A 14,767-nucleotide genomic window follows, 5' to 3' on the forward strand; every position below is an offset into this window, starting at 1 on the left:
ACATCCACTATAATAATAGACTAACAGAACCAGTGTTCAAGCAAATAATAGTCTAAACTGGACTACCACATACTGGCAATCAGATCCAAAATTAACATATCTGAATTCTACTTTAGATCATTCAACTAACGCAAGACACATGCTTAATAGGGACAAATTACACAATGCTTTCGTACATATTTAAACTAACAGGCTGGTTATAAGTATAAGGCAAACTAAACATTAATCAAGAGCATTCAAACATGTCTTAAACTGGACAAACATATAATGAAGGCGAACTAACAACAAGAAACTAAATGAGACAATGAATCTACATCATATAAGCATTTAAATACGCCCTAGCGACATGTTGAGTTAAACAACAAATTAGGCATGGAAACACACTACATACCAGAACTGGAAGATAAAAAAAATATGAAGTTTAGTGACCTTGGACTAAAGCAAACATCACTCTAAAACCAGCAAGCTAATCATACATAACTTATATTAACATAAAATCATTTAACTATGGATTTGTATTAATATTCAGCTAAACGGGCTCATGATTTACTGAACTAAAGAGGAATCATACTAATATGGAGGATAGCTAACAGTAAAGGCTTCATATAGGTACAAATGACTCAAGTTACTACTAATCAACTATTTTGCAGGTACAAGTGATCATTAAGCACGACCCATGACAAATATTGTTACATAAGATTCTGATCAATAAGCTAATAACTAATCAAAATTACTCATATCGACAGATGCTAAGCTAAATTAACTTAAATTAAACCATAATGATCACATAGTAATCGCTAACTAACCTGCAGACACTTAAGAATTTCATACGAAATTAAACGAACTTCTAATCCTAAACTCACTAATATGCTAAACTAACAATTAATCCAACCTTAACAATCGTCAACATTCGTAAACATACTAAGACACTATAAATTCAACTAAGGAAGCTTTTTTACCTTCTTCGAGTGCAGCGAAGTGAGGCTTCGAGTCTTCGAACTACCTCGAAACAACACAAACTTCGAGCTCTCGGCACTCAGATTCGAACGAGCAAAAACAGAATGGATTTAGTATTTTTGAGATGATATCAAGAAAACTGAAACTAATGTTTTAGAAGGGAATTTGAACGATTGAAGACTTTGTATTTTTTGGGTATTCAAAGGGACTAAGATAACTCCTATTTTCAGAGATTCGAAGCAGCTAAGAATAATCTTTTCTTAGGGGTTTCTGCGATTCCCAAGCCTCTGAGTTCTTGGGGAATCTCCTGAATCAAAAAAAAACCTCCTCTAAATGGATCAAAAAGTCAGTACTTATAGGAAATTTTTTTAGGGTTTTCGTTTGACAAGAAGAGAGAGAGAGAGCGGGGACAAAGGGAAGTGGAAGGGAGCGGCGTGGGGAACAGTGGAAAGTGGGAGCGGGGTGTAGGCGGCGGTGGTGGGGGATGCAGATGATGAAGGAGAAAAAGAGAGAAGAGGAAGAGAACGAAAGGGGGGGGGGGGTGTCGGCTGAAGGAAAAAATATGAAACCCTAAGGTTTCATATTTTGTTAAAAAGGGTAGTTGGGCCGGGTCGGGTACAAATTAAACGGGTATGGGCTGGTCCGTTTGGGTAATTATTTGGGCTGGGGTGAATAAAAAATGTGGGCTGGGAATAAAATGTGGACTGGTCTGAAAATTGGGTTGGGGTGAATAAAATTGGGTAGTGGGCTATGAAAATTATTTTGGGTTAATCCGAAAATATTGGAGGTGAATTAGGCTCATATTTGAACTAATAATAATAATAGCTAGTAATAATAGAATACGCCGATATTGATAAGAGGCTAATAATTATAGTAAAAAAATATAAATATTTTTTAATTTGTCAAAAATATTAGAAGCGTAAATAGGTATTTCGGAAGAGAGGTGGGACAAAATTGGGTGTCAACATAAAATATTTGTAAAAATTGTATACATATAATGTCGGGTTGGTATGGTTTGGTTTGACTCTTTTTTAGTTAAAACCAAATCAAGTATAAAAAAAAATATTCTTGGCTTAAAAGGTTACACAATTCTAATTGCACTATTAGCAATTCAAAATCCTGATATAAATATAATTAGGTCTTTTATGTTCACTTGTAAATAAAATAAAATAAAAATCTATATGTACGAGTTATTAGCCTTTAAAGATGACTATCTGGCCTTTCGACTCGCTTAGATAAGAAGTAGTGGTAATGTTCACACTTGTATAGTTGTATTTAGGGATCCATATCTAGCTTTCACCCAGGAGACTCGGGTTATTCCAGGCAACGAATATTTTTTGCTTAAGATAAATTGTCGCCTTGATGGATACAGTAATAACAACGGTCACACATTTGCTTTAATCTTAGTTAACTTTAATGAAACAATACATTATGTGAAACACAAGAATCTTTTTTTAGCTAATATACCATTTTATTAATATAATCAAACTTGTCAAGCTAGTATCAACTGCAACGTACACTGAAAAACATTTATTATCTGAAAGATATGATATACATAAACTTGATCAGGAGCTAGATGATAATATTGCATCAAAATATCGAGAAATATGCCAACCATTTTGAATTTACGTATTCAGTTAATATAATAACACAATTTTTCATCATTTAAGAGATTGTTGCCTGTTTTTCACGCATATACATTTGCGTAGTTAGCACCCTCGCATCCCCTTGAAGTAAGTAATAAATCATTACTCAAACCATCTTTGCAACTTGCAAGGAATACTTGAATGAAGAACAGTTTATATCTGTTCTTTGTGTTCCAGGGAAGGGGATATCTGTCTCAATGGAATCACAATAACAGACAAGTTATCACTGCTACCTTTACAAAATGCATTGTGGACAATGCAGTCTGCTAAAGAGGATGATGATGAACAGGAGGATGAGTCGATGGATGTCTCGTGCAAAATATTACAGACATCCTGGGGACTCGTTCTCTCATATATGCCATCAGATCCTATCACCACATACCGGTCTTCAGTTGACAAACGTCTCCAACCCGTGACCTCTGGTTCAGCAACAATTCCATACCTAGAAATACCAAAAGAAAATAGATCAGAAGAAAGAGAAAGAGAGTTGACAAAGAGAAGAAAAATCAGTTTGAGTCAGAAGTAGAAGATGCACCTTTTCAGACGAATATCTCCAATAGATCGTGAGACGGCTAATATACCATTGACACGAGGCACGCCAACAAGAAGGACAACCCCACCAGCTGCTTCAATTCTAGCCTTTTCATCATCCCTATCGGGATAGTGATCCCTTGTTAGTTCCTCAGCTTGAAGTCTTGTCAACAATTCACCTGAGAATAGAGGTGGTAAAATTAGCCCATGAAAACATGACCCGCTCGAGTCTGGGCTGGTCATGACCCACACATTTATTATTTCAGGCCATCAAAAAAGTGGGCTGATATGTAATCCAAATTGGCCCATGAGAAATCTTGTCAAAATATTTTCAAAAAGACATTTTTTTTCATTTGATATGTTATTTTAAACCATAATAAAGAAACAAATTAGTTTTTATTAAGTACTAAAAGATTATAAAAGAACAAACACAAAAATAAAAGCTTAGTGAGAATTGGGCGGGTTGGGTTATGGCCTGCGGTCTAGGCTTTTTGCCCATCCAGCGCAACTCATTTCAACCGAAGCAACTTTTGGATGGGTCAATAACCCACACATTTATTAACTCAACCCATTTTGACCAGCCCAAATTCAGCCCAACCGCCCATTTGACACCCCTACCTGAGATATTCAGCAGAGCTGACAGAGTAAACGGATAGTGCGAAAAATGGGACAGTGGTGACAAATAATTGGCCTTTTTAACCGTGAGCAACAATGTGATAATCAACAGAATTCTAATGAGCAATAGTTGGAAGATTTTAAACCTTCACTGTCCTGATCAAAATGAGTTTTCCTCGAGCATAAGAGTGCTTTTGAATCACCCAAGTTACCAACTAATATCTGCCCATTCATCCAAAGAACGACTATTGCAGTTGATCCAGAAATGTAGTCATTCTTCAAAGCTTCCTGCAGAGAGAAATTGACTTGAAAATCCAAAGGGCAGCTTAAGAAAACAACAAACACCAAGAGAAATTGTATGTGCCTGGGAAAACTCTGAATCTATATCTTGGATTGTTCTCAAGAGGGCTTTCGCTAGAATTCCATGTGTCGATTCATCATCAACTACATATAATGCCCCGTTAGCACTGTGTAAACATCAATACTTGCACTGTCAAGAGTGGATTTATATGCATAAAACGATTTCCCTAATAGTTTGAGATGCACACAAAGTGTATATTCACATGCTTTAACGGGCGATTACTAACTCGTATGCAGATGCAATGAAAGATTTGAGACTGAAAAAACATAGAAGATACAAAGTACAACCGCAAGACACGTGTATGATATGAGACAAGGATGTGGAATTAGTTCTCGATACCTGTGCTGGTGGGAGGTAGCAGGTATCACGTGGAATTAGTCGAGGTTTGCTCAAGCTGGCCCAGACACCACGATAATAAAAAAATAAAAAAAAAATAAAAAATTAAAAAAAAGACACATGTATGATATGACAGTATAAAGGTTAAAAAATTCCTATATATCTACGCCGTAGACGACTATAAGGAAAATCATGTACTTAAAGGAATCCCAAAGTTGAAAGGGAATAGACATCTCCATTTAGGAAGTTAAAACATGTTAGAGGTGTTTCATATAATTTATATGACAACAGTCAGATTGGTAGTTTGGCAAAATACTAATGCAAAAAATAACCAGTCTAGAAAGATATTCCAAATTCCAGTAGGACAATTTACAAACCTTTGAATTTCAAGCTATGTTGACCTGCTTCTTCATGCTCGTTACTGTGTGAAAAGAGATTTTTGTATGTGTTGAAAACAACGTGCAATAAAAAGTAATCTAAAAACTTTTGAGAAGCCATCTCACTTGCTTCCTTGCCTCCATGTCCATCAAACACTGCTGCTATACCCACACCAGCTTCATTAGGCCCATCTTCACCTAGTGATCATGAAGAAAACGATGAGCACACAAATCAGGAACTTATCATATTTCACAAATATAGCGCTAAACAACATGAGTAGTTTTGATGATTACTGCATCGTTTACAACAAAGAGACTAGCCATCGTGATGTCTTTGACGTTTGGACTTCTAGCATGTTTGGCCAAACTTCTGGGAAGCCAAAAGTGTTTTTTTTATTTCAAAAGGTTGCATATTTTAGAGAGTTAAGGTGTTTGTCCAAGCCTTTTGGGAAAAAATAAGTGCTTTTGAGTGGTAGGAGACGTTGTTTTTCAGATAGCTTTTTCCAAAAAACACTTTCGGAACTTCGGCCAAGAACAAATTAATGCTCTAATATTAGGAAAAGTGTTTTTCAAATTGATTAGCCAAACAAAAACTGCTACTCTCCAAATGTACTTTTTCGAAAACCACTTCTGGCAAAAACCACTTTTCCAAATAAGCAGATTTTGGAAGCTTGCCAAAAACGCTATTAGTCAGAAGAGTTTTCAACTCGCACATAATAGTGGATGCCCTCTTTGCCATCGGACTGGGGAAACCCTGAATTACCCGTGGTGCACTTGCGGGAAACTCCTTGCCGAGGGCCTGTGCACCCCCGGGATTAGTCGGGGCTCAAAGAGACTCGGACACCCGGTGCTTAATCAAAAAAAAAAAAATAGTGGATGCCCTCTTTTTGGGTCTTCAAAGGAAGAGGGTTCCAAATAGGTGCTACCTTTGTAGTTTGAGATAGATACATTGCTAACAAGTCCTAGTTAAGTAACAATAGCTGCAGATCTTTTATAACAATTAGATATCTGAATAAGGCAGGAGATTAGGTTTGAAACTACCTAAAACGGGAACAGTAACATGCAGATAGCATCTAATACGATCTTCTTGGTATTTCCTACGCCCCTGATGTGTCGCTACCAGGCAGTCATCTGTTACATTGTTAATAGCAGAAGAAAAATCCCACCGAGGACATTCAGGCGAGTTGAAAACTGCTGACGCATCGCCTTCATCGTAAGCCATCATACAGGATACTGAGACCTCATAAGCATAACTCGAACAAAGAAATGCTCCAAAGAGAAGTGCTACCTTTTCTCCTACCATTGTAAACTCTGCCATCAAAACCAAGCCTTAATTTATGACTATGTTGAGCAGACAATGAATTTATGAGTCCAATACATATCAAACTTCGTGGAGGTGAAATATTTGAGAATTAGCTATGCTAACGAACATACAATGTCCAAGGACAGAGCTAGAGTTTAGGTTATGGGTTTGGCCGAACCCCGTAGTTTTCGTCCAAATCCTATATTTGTCTTCAGAAATCCACTAAATTTGCACAAATTACTAATTCAGAATCCCGAACCCATAAACTTCAAATCCTAGCTCCGCCTTTGACCGTGTCTGGTTGTTGCAACAAATATTTACAAAATCAAGTTATTTAACAATCAACTGCTGAACAATCTTATCAAAATGCTCTCTTTAACCAATCTTGATTGAATAGTAACTTAGAAAAGAGGGTGGCTAGCCTGTGGTTAGTAGCACGTCAAATGAGAATATTGTACATTGTCAGTGGATCGAATCTAAATAAAACTGACTATACGCATAGTAAAGCAAAACAAAACGAAAATTAATATTGTAGTAAACACAGTTAGATACTATGGTCGGCTATATATGGAATAAACTTCTGGAGACTTGTATCATTCTATTGAATGTAGTTTCCATAACAGGAAAGAAGATCCAACAGAGCAGTTTTAACAAGCATAAAAGGAATTGATATTAAAAGGTTTTATAAACGTACACCCACCCCAGTCAAGCTCTTTTTTCTCTCTCTAATTGGGGTTATTCCATTGATGCCAAAAAACAGATAAATACAGAAATGTAACAGGGCACTAGACCATATCACAGTGATCTTAGCATAGGAGAAATATTTCTAAGGTAAAATATTTACATGGAAAACATTACATATGTGCATTACTCAATTTTCCACAACCAGTTTAAATTAACATCAAATTTTGAAGTATAAATATTTTCATGGAGAACATTAAATATGTGCATATTACCATAAATCAAGGTGTCAATCTTGCATCGTATTTGCGCTTATGTTATGGAAGTGAGAAATTTCAAGTTTCAGCATGTTGATTGCCAGACTGGATAGGGCCGGGGTTAATCGGCCCATATTTCAAGGACTTTTCTGGTGAATGAGAAAATAACAAAATTGGTCCCTTAAGTGTGGGGTAAATTTAAAGTACTTCCTTAAATATACTCTTGAGCGGTTTGATCCTTTTAAGTTTGTCAAAAAATGAGTAGCTTGGGTCTCTGTCAAATCTAACACACATAGTATGTTAAATATTTGATGGGAACTGTGAAAAAAAAAATTGATTTTAACAAATAGAGTTCGTTAAGATAATTACAGAAACAAAAGATGTTCACTTTTGGCAAATTTAAAAGATCAAAACTATTCTGGAGTATATTTAAGAGACTACTAGAACATCCACCTAAATAAATGACCATTTTTGTCATTTTCTCCTCTATATTATTAGGTCATACCTTTTTATATAAAATTATTGTAATCTAGTTACTATTTTTGCATATTGTTAAGATATTACTTACCATTTATAACATAATTTTGCAATTTCTTTGGCATTGAGGAATCGTAATAGTTGCTGTGTAACATATTTTTATATTGCTATTCGTAATCTTATGGATTACAGGTGATACGTTTGACATCGGGAAATTGTTCTAAGATTTACTTAATGGTTGTGACATTAATAATGGGAGGGTTCGACTAGTAGTTCTGTGAAGACATGAAAACACAAAGGAAGAATTTTTCTAGAGGAAAGTTGATAATGGGAGGATTCGTTTTGTCAAATACCAGGAATGAAATTTCAATAGAATTTCTGCAACTACACTTGTTGCCTTTCCTTTGTCAGTGTCCAACTACACTATTTGACTGGTGCACTCTCCTTCTCCTCTGTATGTTGCTCTACTCAAACTATTTACTCCACACTGTAGTACTCATTGATGATTCATATAGACATGTGAATCATACCAGTTACAACATGATCTTTAACTTAAGTTTACATGAGAAAGGTATCAAATAGCGCCAGTATGCAGAGACATAGAGACAATTCTTTCCAATAGTTTTCATTCGCAGCATCCTGTTGTATAGTCTTAGTCAACAAATAGCTGAACTAACAGAAGAAGAAATTAACAATCTTCAGGAGTGGAACAATCGAGCAAATCCGATCAAATAACAGGGTAGGTCAACCTATGTGGTTCAGAAAAACTTAGCCTTTTGTCTTCCTTAGTTTTTTCAATAAGCAGGAAAGCTTACTTTTAAACATGAAGGATCATCAGAGTGCACGAACCACCATAACATTCTAAGTCATACAGTTCCCACTGGTTTCTCTCAAAAACCGTTGAAACAATAATTAACATTTGGTAACACAAATTAGAAAGTGAATTACACACAATAAAGTTGGACATATGAGAACGGATTCCAGCAACAAGGTAAAGCTACCTAAAATCAATATTGAAGAGGAAGACTAGCTGTTATAAGATTCTAAAAGCAAAAAACATTTTCATGACCTGAGAACTATTTCTCACTAATTTTCTCCTCCTTTATATTACATACAACCTAGATAGAGAAGGCGGTTTTCACATATATTGTCCCAAAAAAAGTGCTATCAACATCCCACTTCATTTAACTATCTAAACGCTAGAACATGATTGGCCTCCAACCTCAAGACAACATATAAATCTGGTGCGCGTCCCCAACCATTCAGTTTCCAACATTACTCCTTGACATCTGAAAAGCAACAAAAAGTATCAAACACTTGACCAATTTCAAAGTTTCATACATCTCCAGAGACCAGTCTACAGAACTAGAATATATGAAAACGCTGGGAGGAGATTGAAATTGGTTTAGTTGGGCAACTGTTATAAGTAAGAGAAAAATGAATGAGAGGCTTCGATCAGAGGCTCAAAAGATTTATATAAAGGAGGAGACAACAAGTAATAATGACTAGCATAGTTAATGCTCAGTACTTGTCGTTGCAATGACATCTATCAAGAAACAAGCGAGATATGTTATAGGATAATGAATGAACTCAATGGAACTCCTGTATTCACTATTTAATTACTTATAAGGAAACACTAAATTTACAAACTATGGCATCTTAGGAATGTGTCTAACTTCCCAAGGGAGGATTAGTTGGTTCACAAAGGCAATAGCTTCCTTTCAACAGGCAGTGAGACCGGAATATGATGCTATCTTGCAATTCAATTGGCCAATTTAGAAGTTAAAATCAAATTTTGTCATAGACGACCTAGTTACCTAATGAAAGCTATGAGTATTTTATTTTTTAGAAGTAATATTCAATTACTTCTGAGATCTGGAAAGTTTTCAGTCAATAACAAATCCCTATATCATGCACAGACTAATTGAAGAACCGAAAAGAAAAAGAAAAAAAAAAAGATATTATAGAATATTTAAAAGTACTATGACCATTAAAGTAGCGTGGTTGTTCAAGGGATAAACAACATCACCTCTATCATTGATACCACTAGAAAAAGTGGGATTCATCTGAATATTCTCTTGTACGGGACAACTTGCTGTAGGTGCAGTAGACAGTCTAATAAGGGGTGAGAAGCAAAGATCAGCCCTACTTGAAGTACGAGTTCCGGTTTGATCATTTAAATAGATATCCAAGCTAGCTGATGAAGTTGTTTCTACCTTTCTCTTGCACTTGAACCTACCTAACAAAGATGTGAGAGACAGATAGAAACAAAAAGCAGTACGAATATTTTCTTATATTATTTCAGTTTTTTCGTATTGAGTAGTTCAGTTATCGCAATACCTGTCTTTTCGCTTCTCAAGATATCTTTGTACTGATGCTTTCCTGCTTGCGGGACTCTCCACTGCTTCTGCGGAACATAAAATAGATGTAGAAGAAAATTAAGCATAATTAAATATAATGTTCATATTGTTTTCAGTATTATGAATATTGTCAACTTTAGTGTAGTTCCTCCGAAAGAAAAGGAAAACACAGTAGACCAACATTTTTCACCAAAGAAAAGCTTTTACTTACAGAAAACACAAAGTTGCCCTCCAACGCTCAGATTACATTTGTGGTCTTGATGATGGTGTTTCCAGAGTACCCAATTATAATTCTTAGAAGATATGGTTAGCATGGAAAGGAAGTTTTTCACTTCTAGTATTTTTCACCCTTTTCTATGAGACTGTTTACTTCTAATAAGTGGATCTCAAAATGCCATTTCTTCAGTTGTTGAAAAGTAGTGGATCTTAAAATGCCTTTCATACTATATTTCAGTTTCTACTAGAACAAAGTAACCTAATATTCGCAAATTTAGCAAGCAATCTCAAAGGAATAATTTGTGGGGAAAGAAGAGAAAAAACATAACTAAGAACATACCAGGATTGTCATCATTTAAGCTGTTGCTTTCTTCTACAGGCATTCGAGCAACTTCACTCATTTTCACTGCAAGAGATTCAAACTAAAATGTGTTGAAATACAGGATACAATAAACATCTTCCTTGACGATCCCAGGAAAAAGACTCAGCACCTCACAGAAGTCATAATTTAGAGAGATATTTTCCACCCCCATGTATGGCATTTAGGATCATAAAGTTGTTACATTTTTGTCACGTTGACTTCTTATGGTTGCTTCATTTTAGCTAACCTTTGAGCTCGCCTCACCAAAATCCTCAGAAACAAAGACTACTTAATACACATTCTCAACTAGACAATATAATCAAGTAAAGTAGAAGAAGATAGAAGTAATGCAACTACTGACCTGTTTGAATAGTCGGTACCATATCCGAATCTGGGCGTAGTTTAGTATTTGCAGCTTGTAAGCAGCAAGCTGAATGTCGAGCTGCTACAGTAGCATTTGATGGAGCTTCTGAAGGCATACAATGGGGGCTTGAAGCAAGACACATGATTGTTTGTGCCTAAAAACATGCAAGTTGGCCATATCAGGAAAAAGGTGAAACTACACTGAGTTGCTAAAGTCCCAATTCTCAGCAAGCTTAAATACCTTGTTGGCAGGCACATCATCATAGACATTCACCTTGCCACTGTAGAAGATTATCATTTGACCTACTGGTGTATCTGCTGATCCTATTGTTCTGGAATCACAAGCGGAAAAAGCTATCAGTTTTTGAAGCTAGATAGCTAGTCAAATGGATACATATGCAGAATCACATGCTGCCTTATGATGCCTTTTTTTTCATAGAGTAGCTTCTATGAACTATAAGTTACGAAGGCATGTAAAAAAACGCAAGGTGAATGTGAATATATTTGGATCTGATCATGTGTTAACAATAGACAAGGATCCTACATAAGTGCTAAAATGATAAATTTGCAATCACTAGAACAACATACGGAAATAAAACTATATTAAATTAACAAAGGCCAGAGGATAGTATTAAGGCGAGATTACAAGCAGTAGTACTATGCAGATGAGCTGCAAGATTGAAATTCATCATAAAGACTGAATATTCATATGCTCTCCTAACTCAAGCACATTACTCGAACATTTGACCAAATAACCAAAAACCACATAAACAAGGGAAACACTCCTGATAAGCCACTTACTTAACCGATGTCAATAAAGTAAGAGAGATACAAGGAGGCCAGGTTAGAGAGAGAGAGAGATACTGATTTGATCTGCACAAGCTAGCGGCTATTTAATGGAGCATGAAAGTCGAAGTACTCAAGAACAATTTTCAAAGTCAAGTGCTTTTTCATTAATAACAAAAAGTAAGAAGACATCCTTTGAGCATAATGCCAAGATTATTATGAATTAAGCAATCAATTATAATCCTAAACCTATTAGGTTGACTACTAGAGTTATATACGTCCATTCTGTTCTATTCAGAACTTCATTCCCATACTAATGTTTGAGCTATAATTTTAGAATTCGTTGATTCCATAAAGCAATCAAGAAGACTGTAACTCACCTAGAAGGAGCTGACTTATCAACAGCAGTGACTGGAGGGGCAGTTATATGACCGGAAATATCAGGTTTTCCCTGTTGTTTTTTTCCATCAGGCACCGTCTCTTCAGCCGATTCAGAAAGTTCTGCAGCAGTATCTTTCCCTCTCTGGACCTACATTAGTTTTTAGAATTTTTTAATATTAACTCATGAATATGAACTGTTACGCTTACAATATCGACTTAAGAGCTAAGCATCATATAATACTCCCTTCATTCACTTTTACTTGTCACGTTTCATCTCTCGAGAGTCAAACTACATGACTTTAACCAACATTTTAAGATGTATTTTTTCATCATATTAATATAAGAATTGCAACTTATGTACTCCCACTGTCCCAAAAAGATTGTCATGTTTCGGTGTGAATTCGGGAATCTTTAATTCTTTTAAAATAAAAATTATATATTCAGAAACTACATAAAAATGTACTATAAGTCACAATCGTTAACAATTCAAAATATTTGAAATAAAATCTCCTTTGACTGTCCAAATAGTAACTATGACGATCTTTTTGAGATGGAGGGAGTAGTATTTTTCATATAGTTCACGAGCGTCTAAATTTTATATTTTAAAATATTAAATTAATCGAATTCAATTTAGCTTCTAAACGTGCCAAAGTAAAAGTGAACTAGTGTACTATTTATCAGTGCAGTATAACAAAGAGAGTAAATTGAAACGCACACATTGTACATGAATATCGGAGCGAGGAATGTAAAGTTTCTTCCTAGTATGTGGCGTCGTCTCGAAGAGAGCCTTGAGAGATATGACTTGCTGAATCGCCTGTGATTTATTCCATGACGGCCTTCTCATCCCTGTACACAACACATTAACGCAAAACATATCACTTTGCTTAAGAAATTTTTACCATTTTTCGCATCCTCAATTCTATGTATTGTACTCACGTGTAAGTTACTCTTCCTCTTCCGGATCCTCCAAAAATACACTACTTTTGAAGGATCCGACGACAGTCCGAGTAACTTAGCTCACGTCCCAATATGTTTGACTGGACACCAAGTTTAAGTGACCATAAATTTTGAAGTTGAAACTTGAAAATTTGAGTTGTTGTCAAACATAGAAATGTATTATTTTGGAATAGCTAAAAAGAAAAAAGTAGTAGTGAATAGAGAGGCGTCGGAGTACCTTTTTGTTTGAGGTAAGAGCGGCAATCTTCACGAGTGAGTTGAGAAATGTCATCTTCAGTAAGTTGATACAGAGGTTTGTCCAGCGGTGATGACTTGCATACTGTTTCTTCCGGTGACATGCTCTCACGCTCCGGCGTCTATTACTACAAAATTATGCTTTGACCGGAATGGGGGCTCTCTCTCTGTTAACCGTGTAATGGAGTACTAGTAGTGGGGGTCAGAAAAAACCTGCAGCCCCATCATGCCACATACCCACCAGTCAATATCATTAACTTCAAGTCCACCATCTTTTCAATTCCTCAAGGCCAAAAAAAACAAATTGAGAAAAATTGTAATATGTGCTAGTACACCAGACTAAAGTTGTGTACGCTCCTCTCATACTATGCCAAGTAGATTTCTGGGTCCCACTTTCGAACCTATCTTCTCTCTCTCTTTACCAATTTTTTTTTTTTTTTTTTTTTTGGTAATCAATGTGAAATTATTATCATACACAAACAAAGATAATAATAATAATTAATACATCTAAAGAGCACTTAGTCTCACAGCCACCTTTATGAAAGCTGCTATGATTACCTAGGCCTCACAAACATCAAAACAACTAATTACATAATCTTTGAAGTAAACTAGCACACCTAATTGCTCTTTTTTGTACCCAATATCCCCTCGATTCTGTGTCTAAAGCCTGTTTGGATGGGCTTAAAAAAAAAAACAACTTAAATCGAAAACGATGAAGCCAAAAAAAAAAGTTGGTGTAGTCCAACTTATTTTTTTTCAGCTTATAAGCTGCTTTAGATAAGTAAAGCCAAACAAACCCAATTAATTTTTTGGGCTTATTTTAAGCACAAAATGGCTTTATTCTGCCAGCAAACACTAAAAAAAGGCAAAACGACTTATAGGCAACTTATAAGCCAATCCAAACGGGCTCTCTAATCTCGTTTTGTATTTACTAAATTAACACTTTCATTTCGAATTGCCTAACTTGCCATATATTATCATAGCTCCCCATATACCTGTGATCAACTCTTTCTTCAGTTGTCTCCATGGTCTCCTCTTGATCCATTTTATTGTTTGCTTTACTCCATTTTGCTCCATGCTACCAACTTGTTCCTAACTTCCAATGTCCATGAACACTCAGCAAACAAGTGTTGTTGAGTTTCCAGTATTCCCTCCTCACACAACCAGCATGTTTCATCATCAACTGGTATATGCAATCTGAGTAGTCTCTCCTTCGTCAAAGAACCTTTCTTGGTTTGCAAGCCATACAATAAACCTCTGCTTAGGTAACATTATTTTAGTCCATACCAAATCAGCTTCCTGCATTTTCCTTAGGCTTTCTAACATTGCATTGTAGCTCATTGTAAGAGAGTAATTGCCCTTTAGAGTAAGCATGTATCTCCCGTTTTGGTACCAATTTTGCATCATTATTTTGATGGAGTTCAGTTTTTCCCAATACCAGCTACAATCTCCTGGTGGCATGTGATTCTCTATTGACACATCTTGCTTCATATACAGCCCATGAACCCACTTCACCCAGAGAAAGTCCTTCTTCATTGCAAGTTCCACAGTAGCATGCCTACAGATGC

General features: G+C 35.9%; 2 protein-coding genes across 6 annotated transcripts; both read right to left on the reverse strand.

The window, feature by feature from the left end:
- Positions 1–2,555: 2,555 nt before the first annotated feature.
- Positions 2,556–7,185, reverse strand: LOC132053067 (probable protein phosphatase 2C 51). Of its 3 annotated transcripts, XM_059444895.1 has the most exons (7): positions 7,083–7,185; positions 5,865–6,134; positions 4,824–5,021; positions 4,114–4,193; positions 3,896–4,037; positions 3,139–3,313; positions 2,556–3,045 (listed from the first exon to the last, which is right to left on the reverse strand). In XM_059444895.1, the coding sequence occupies exons 2-7, from the start codon at positions 6,124–6,126 to the stop codon at positions 2,757–2,759; spliced, it is 1,146 nt and encodes a 381-aa protein (XP_059300878.1). In that variant the 5' UTR covers positions 6,127–6,134; positions 7,083–7,185; the 3' UTR covers positions 2,556–2,756. The 3 variants fall into 3 exon arrangements, with proteins under 3 accessions (XP_059300878.1, XP_059300879.1, XP_059300877.1); XM_059444896.1 differs by lacking the exon at positions 7,083–7,185 and having other exon boundaries at positions 4,950–5,021; positions 5,865–6,775; XM_059444894.1 differs by lacking the exon at positions 7,083–7,185 and having other exon boundaries at positions 5,865–6,775.
- A 283-nt stretch (positions 7,186–7,468) lies between these two features.
- LOC132053068 (protein TIFY 4B-like) lies at positions 7,469–13,409 on the reverse strand. Of its 3 annotated transcripts, none has more exons than XM_059444898.1 (9): positions 13,183–13,409; positions 12,724–12,854; positions 12,008–12,156; positions 11,083–11,173; positions 10,840–10,996; positions 10,458–10,523; positions 9,882–9,948; positions 9,571–9,776; positions 7,469–8,180 (listed from the first exon to the last, which is right to left on the reverse strand). In XM_059444898.1, exons 1-9 carry the CDS (start codon positions 13,301–13,303, stop codon positions 8,167–8,169), a joined length of 1,002 nt encoding a protein of 333 aa, XP_059300881.1. In that variant the 5' UTR covers positions 13,304–13,409; the 3' UTR covers positions 7,469–8,166. The 3 variants fall into 3 exon arrangements, with proteins under 3 accessions (XP_059300881.1, XP_059300880.1, XP_059300882.1); XM_059444897.1 differs by lacking the exon at positions 7,469–8,180 and adding an exon at positions 8,382–8,830 and having other exon boundaries at positions 13,183–13,408; XM_059444899.1 differs by lacking the exon at positions 7,469–8,180 and having other exon boundaries at positions 9,641–9,780; positions 13,183–13,408.
- Positions 13,410–14,767: the final 1,358 nt, after the last annotated feature.

This window comes from Lycium ferocissimum, chromosome 4 (assembly GCF_029784015.1).
Source record: "Lycium ferocissimum isolate CSIRO_LF1 chromosome 4, AGI_CSIRO_Lferr_CH_V1, whole genome shotgun sequence".
Taxonomy (NCBI): Eukaryota; Viridiplantae; Streptophyta; class Magnoliopsida; order Solanales; family Solanaceae; genus Lycium; species Lycium ferocissimum.

Excerpts from the sequence above, each read along its gene's own strand:
- LOC132053068 (XM_059444898.1), bottom strand. The coding sequence starts at position 13,303 with ATGTCACCGGAAGAAACAGTATGCAAGTCATCACCGCTGGACAAACCT. Across the intron at positions 12,855-13,182 it reads CTCTTACCTCAAACAAAAAG|GGATGAGAAGGCCGTCATGG; the intron begins GTACTCCGACGC and ends TGTTGTGTACAG. Across the intron at positions 11,174-12,007 it reads GATAAGTCAGCTCCTTCTAG|AACAATAGGATCAGCAGATA; the intron begins GTGAGTTACAGT and ends TTGTGATTCCAG.
- LOC132053067 (XM_059444894.1), bottom strand. The coding sequence starts at position 6,141 with ATGGCAGAGTTTACAATGGTAGGAGAAAAGGTAGCACTTCTCTTTGGA. Across the intron at positions 5,022-5,864 it reads TGTTACTGTTCCCGTTTTAG|GTGAAGATGGGCCTAATGAA; the intron begins GTAGTTTCAAAC and ends CATGATCACTAG. Across the intron at positions 3,314-3,895 it reads TTTTGATCAGGACAGTGAAG|GTGAATTGTTGACAAGACTT; the intron begins GTTTAAAATCTT and ends CTCTATTCTCAG.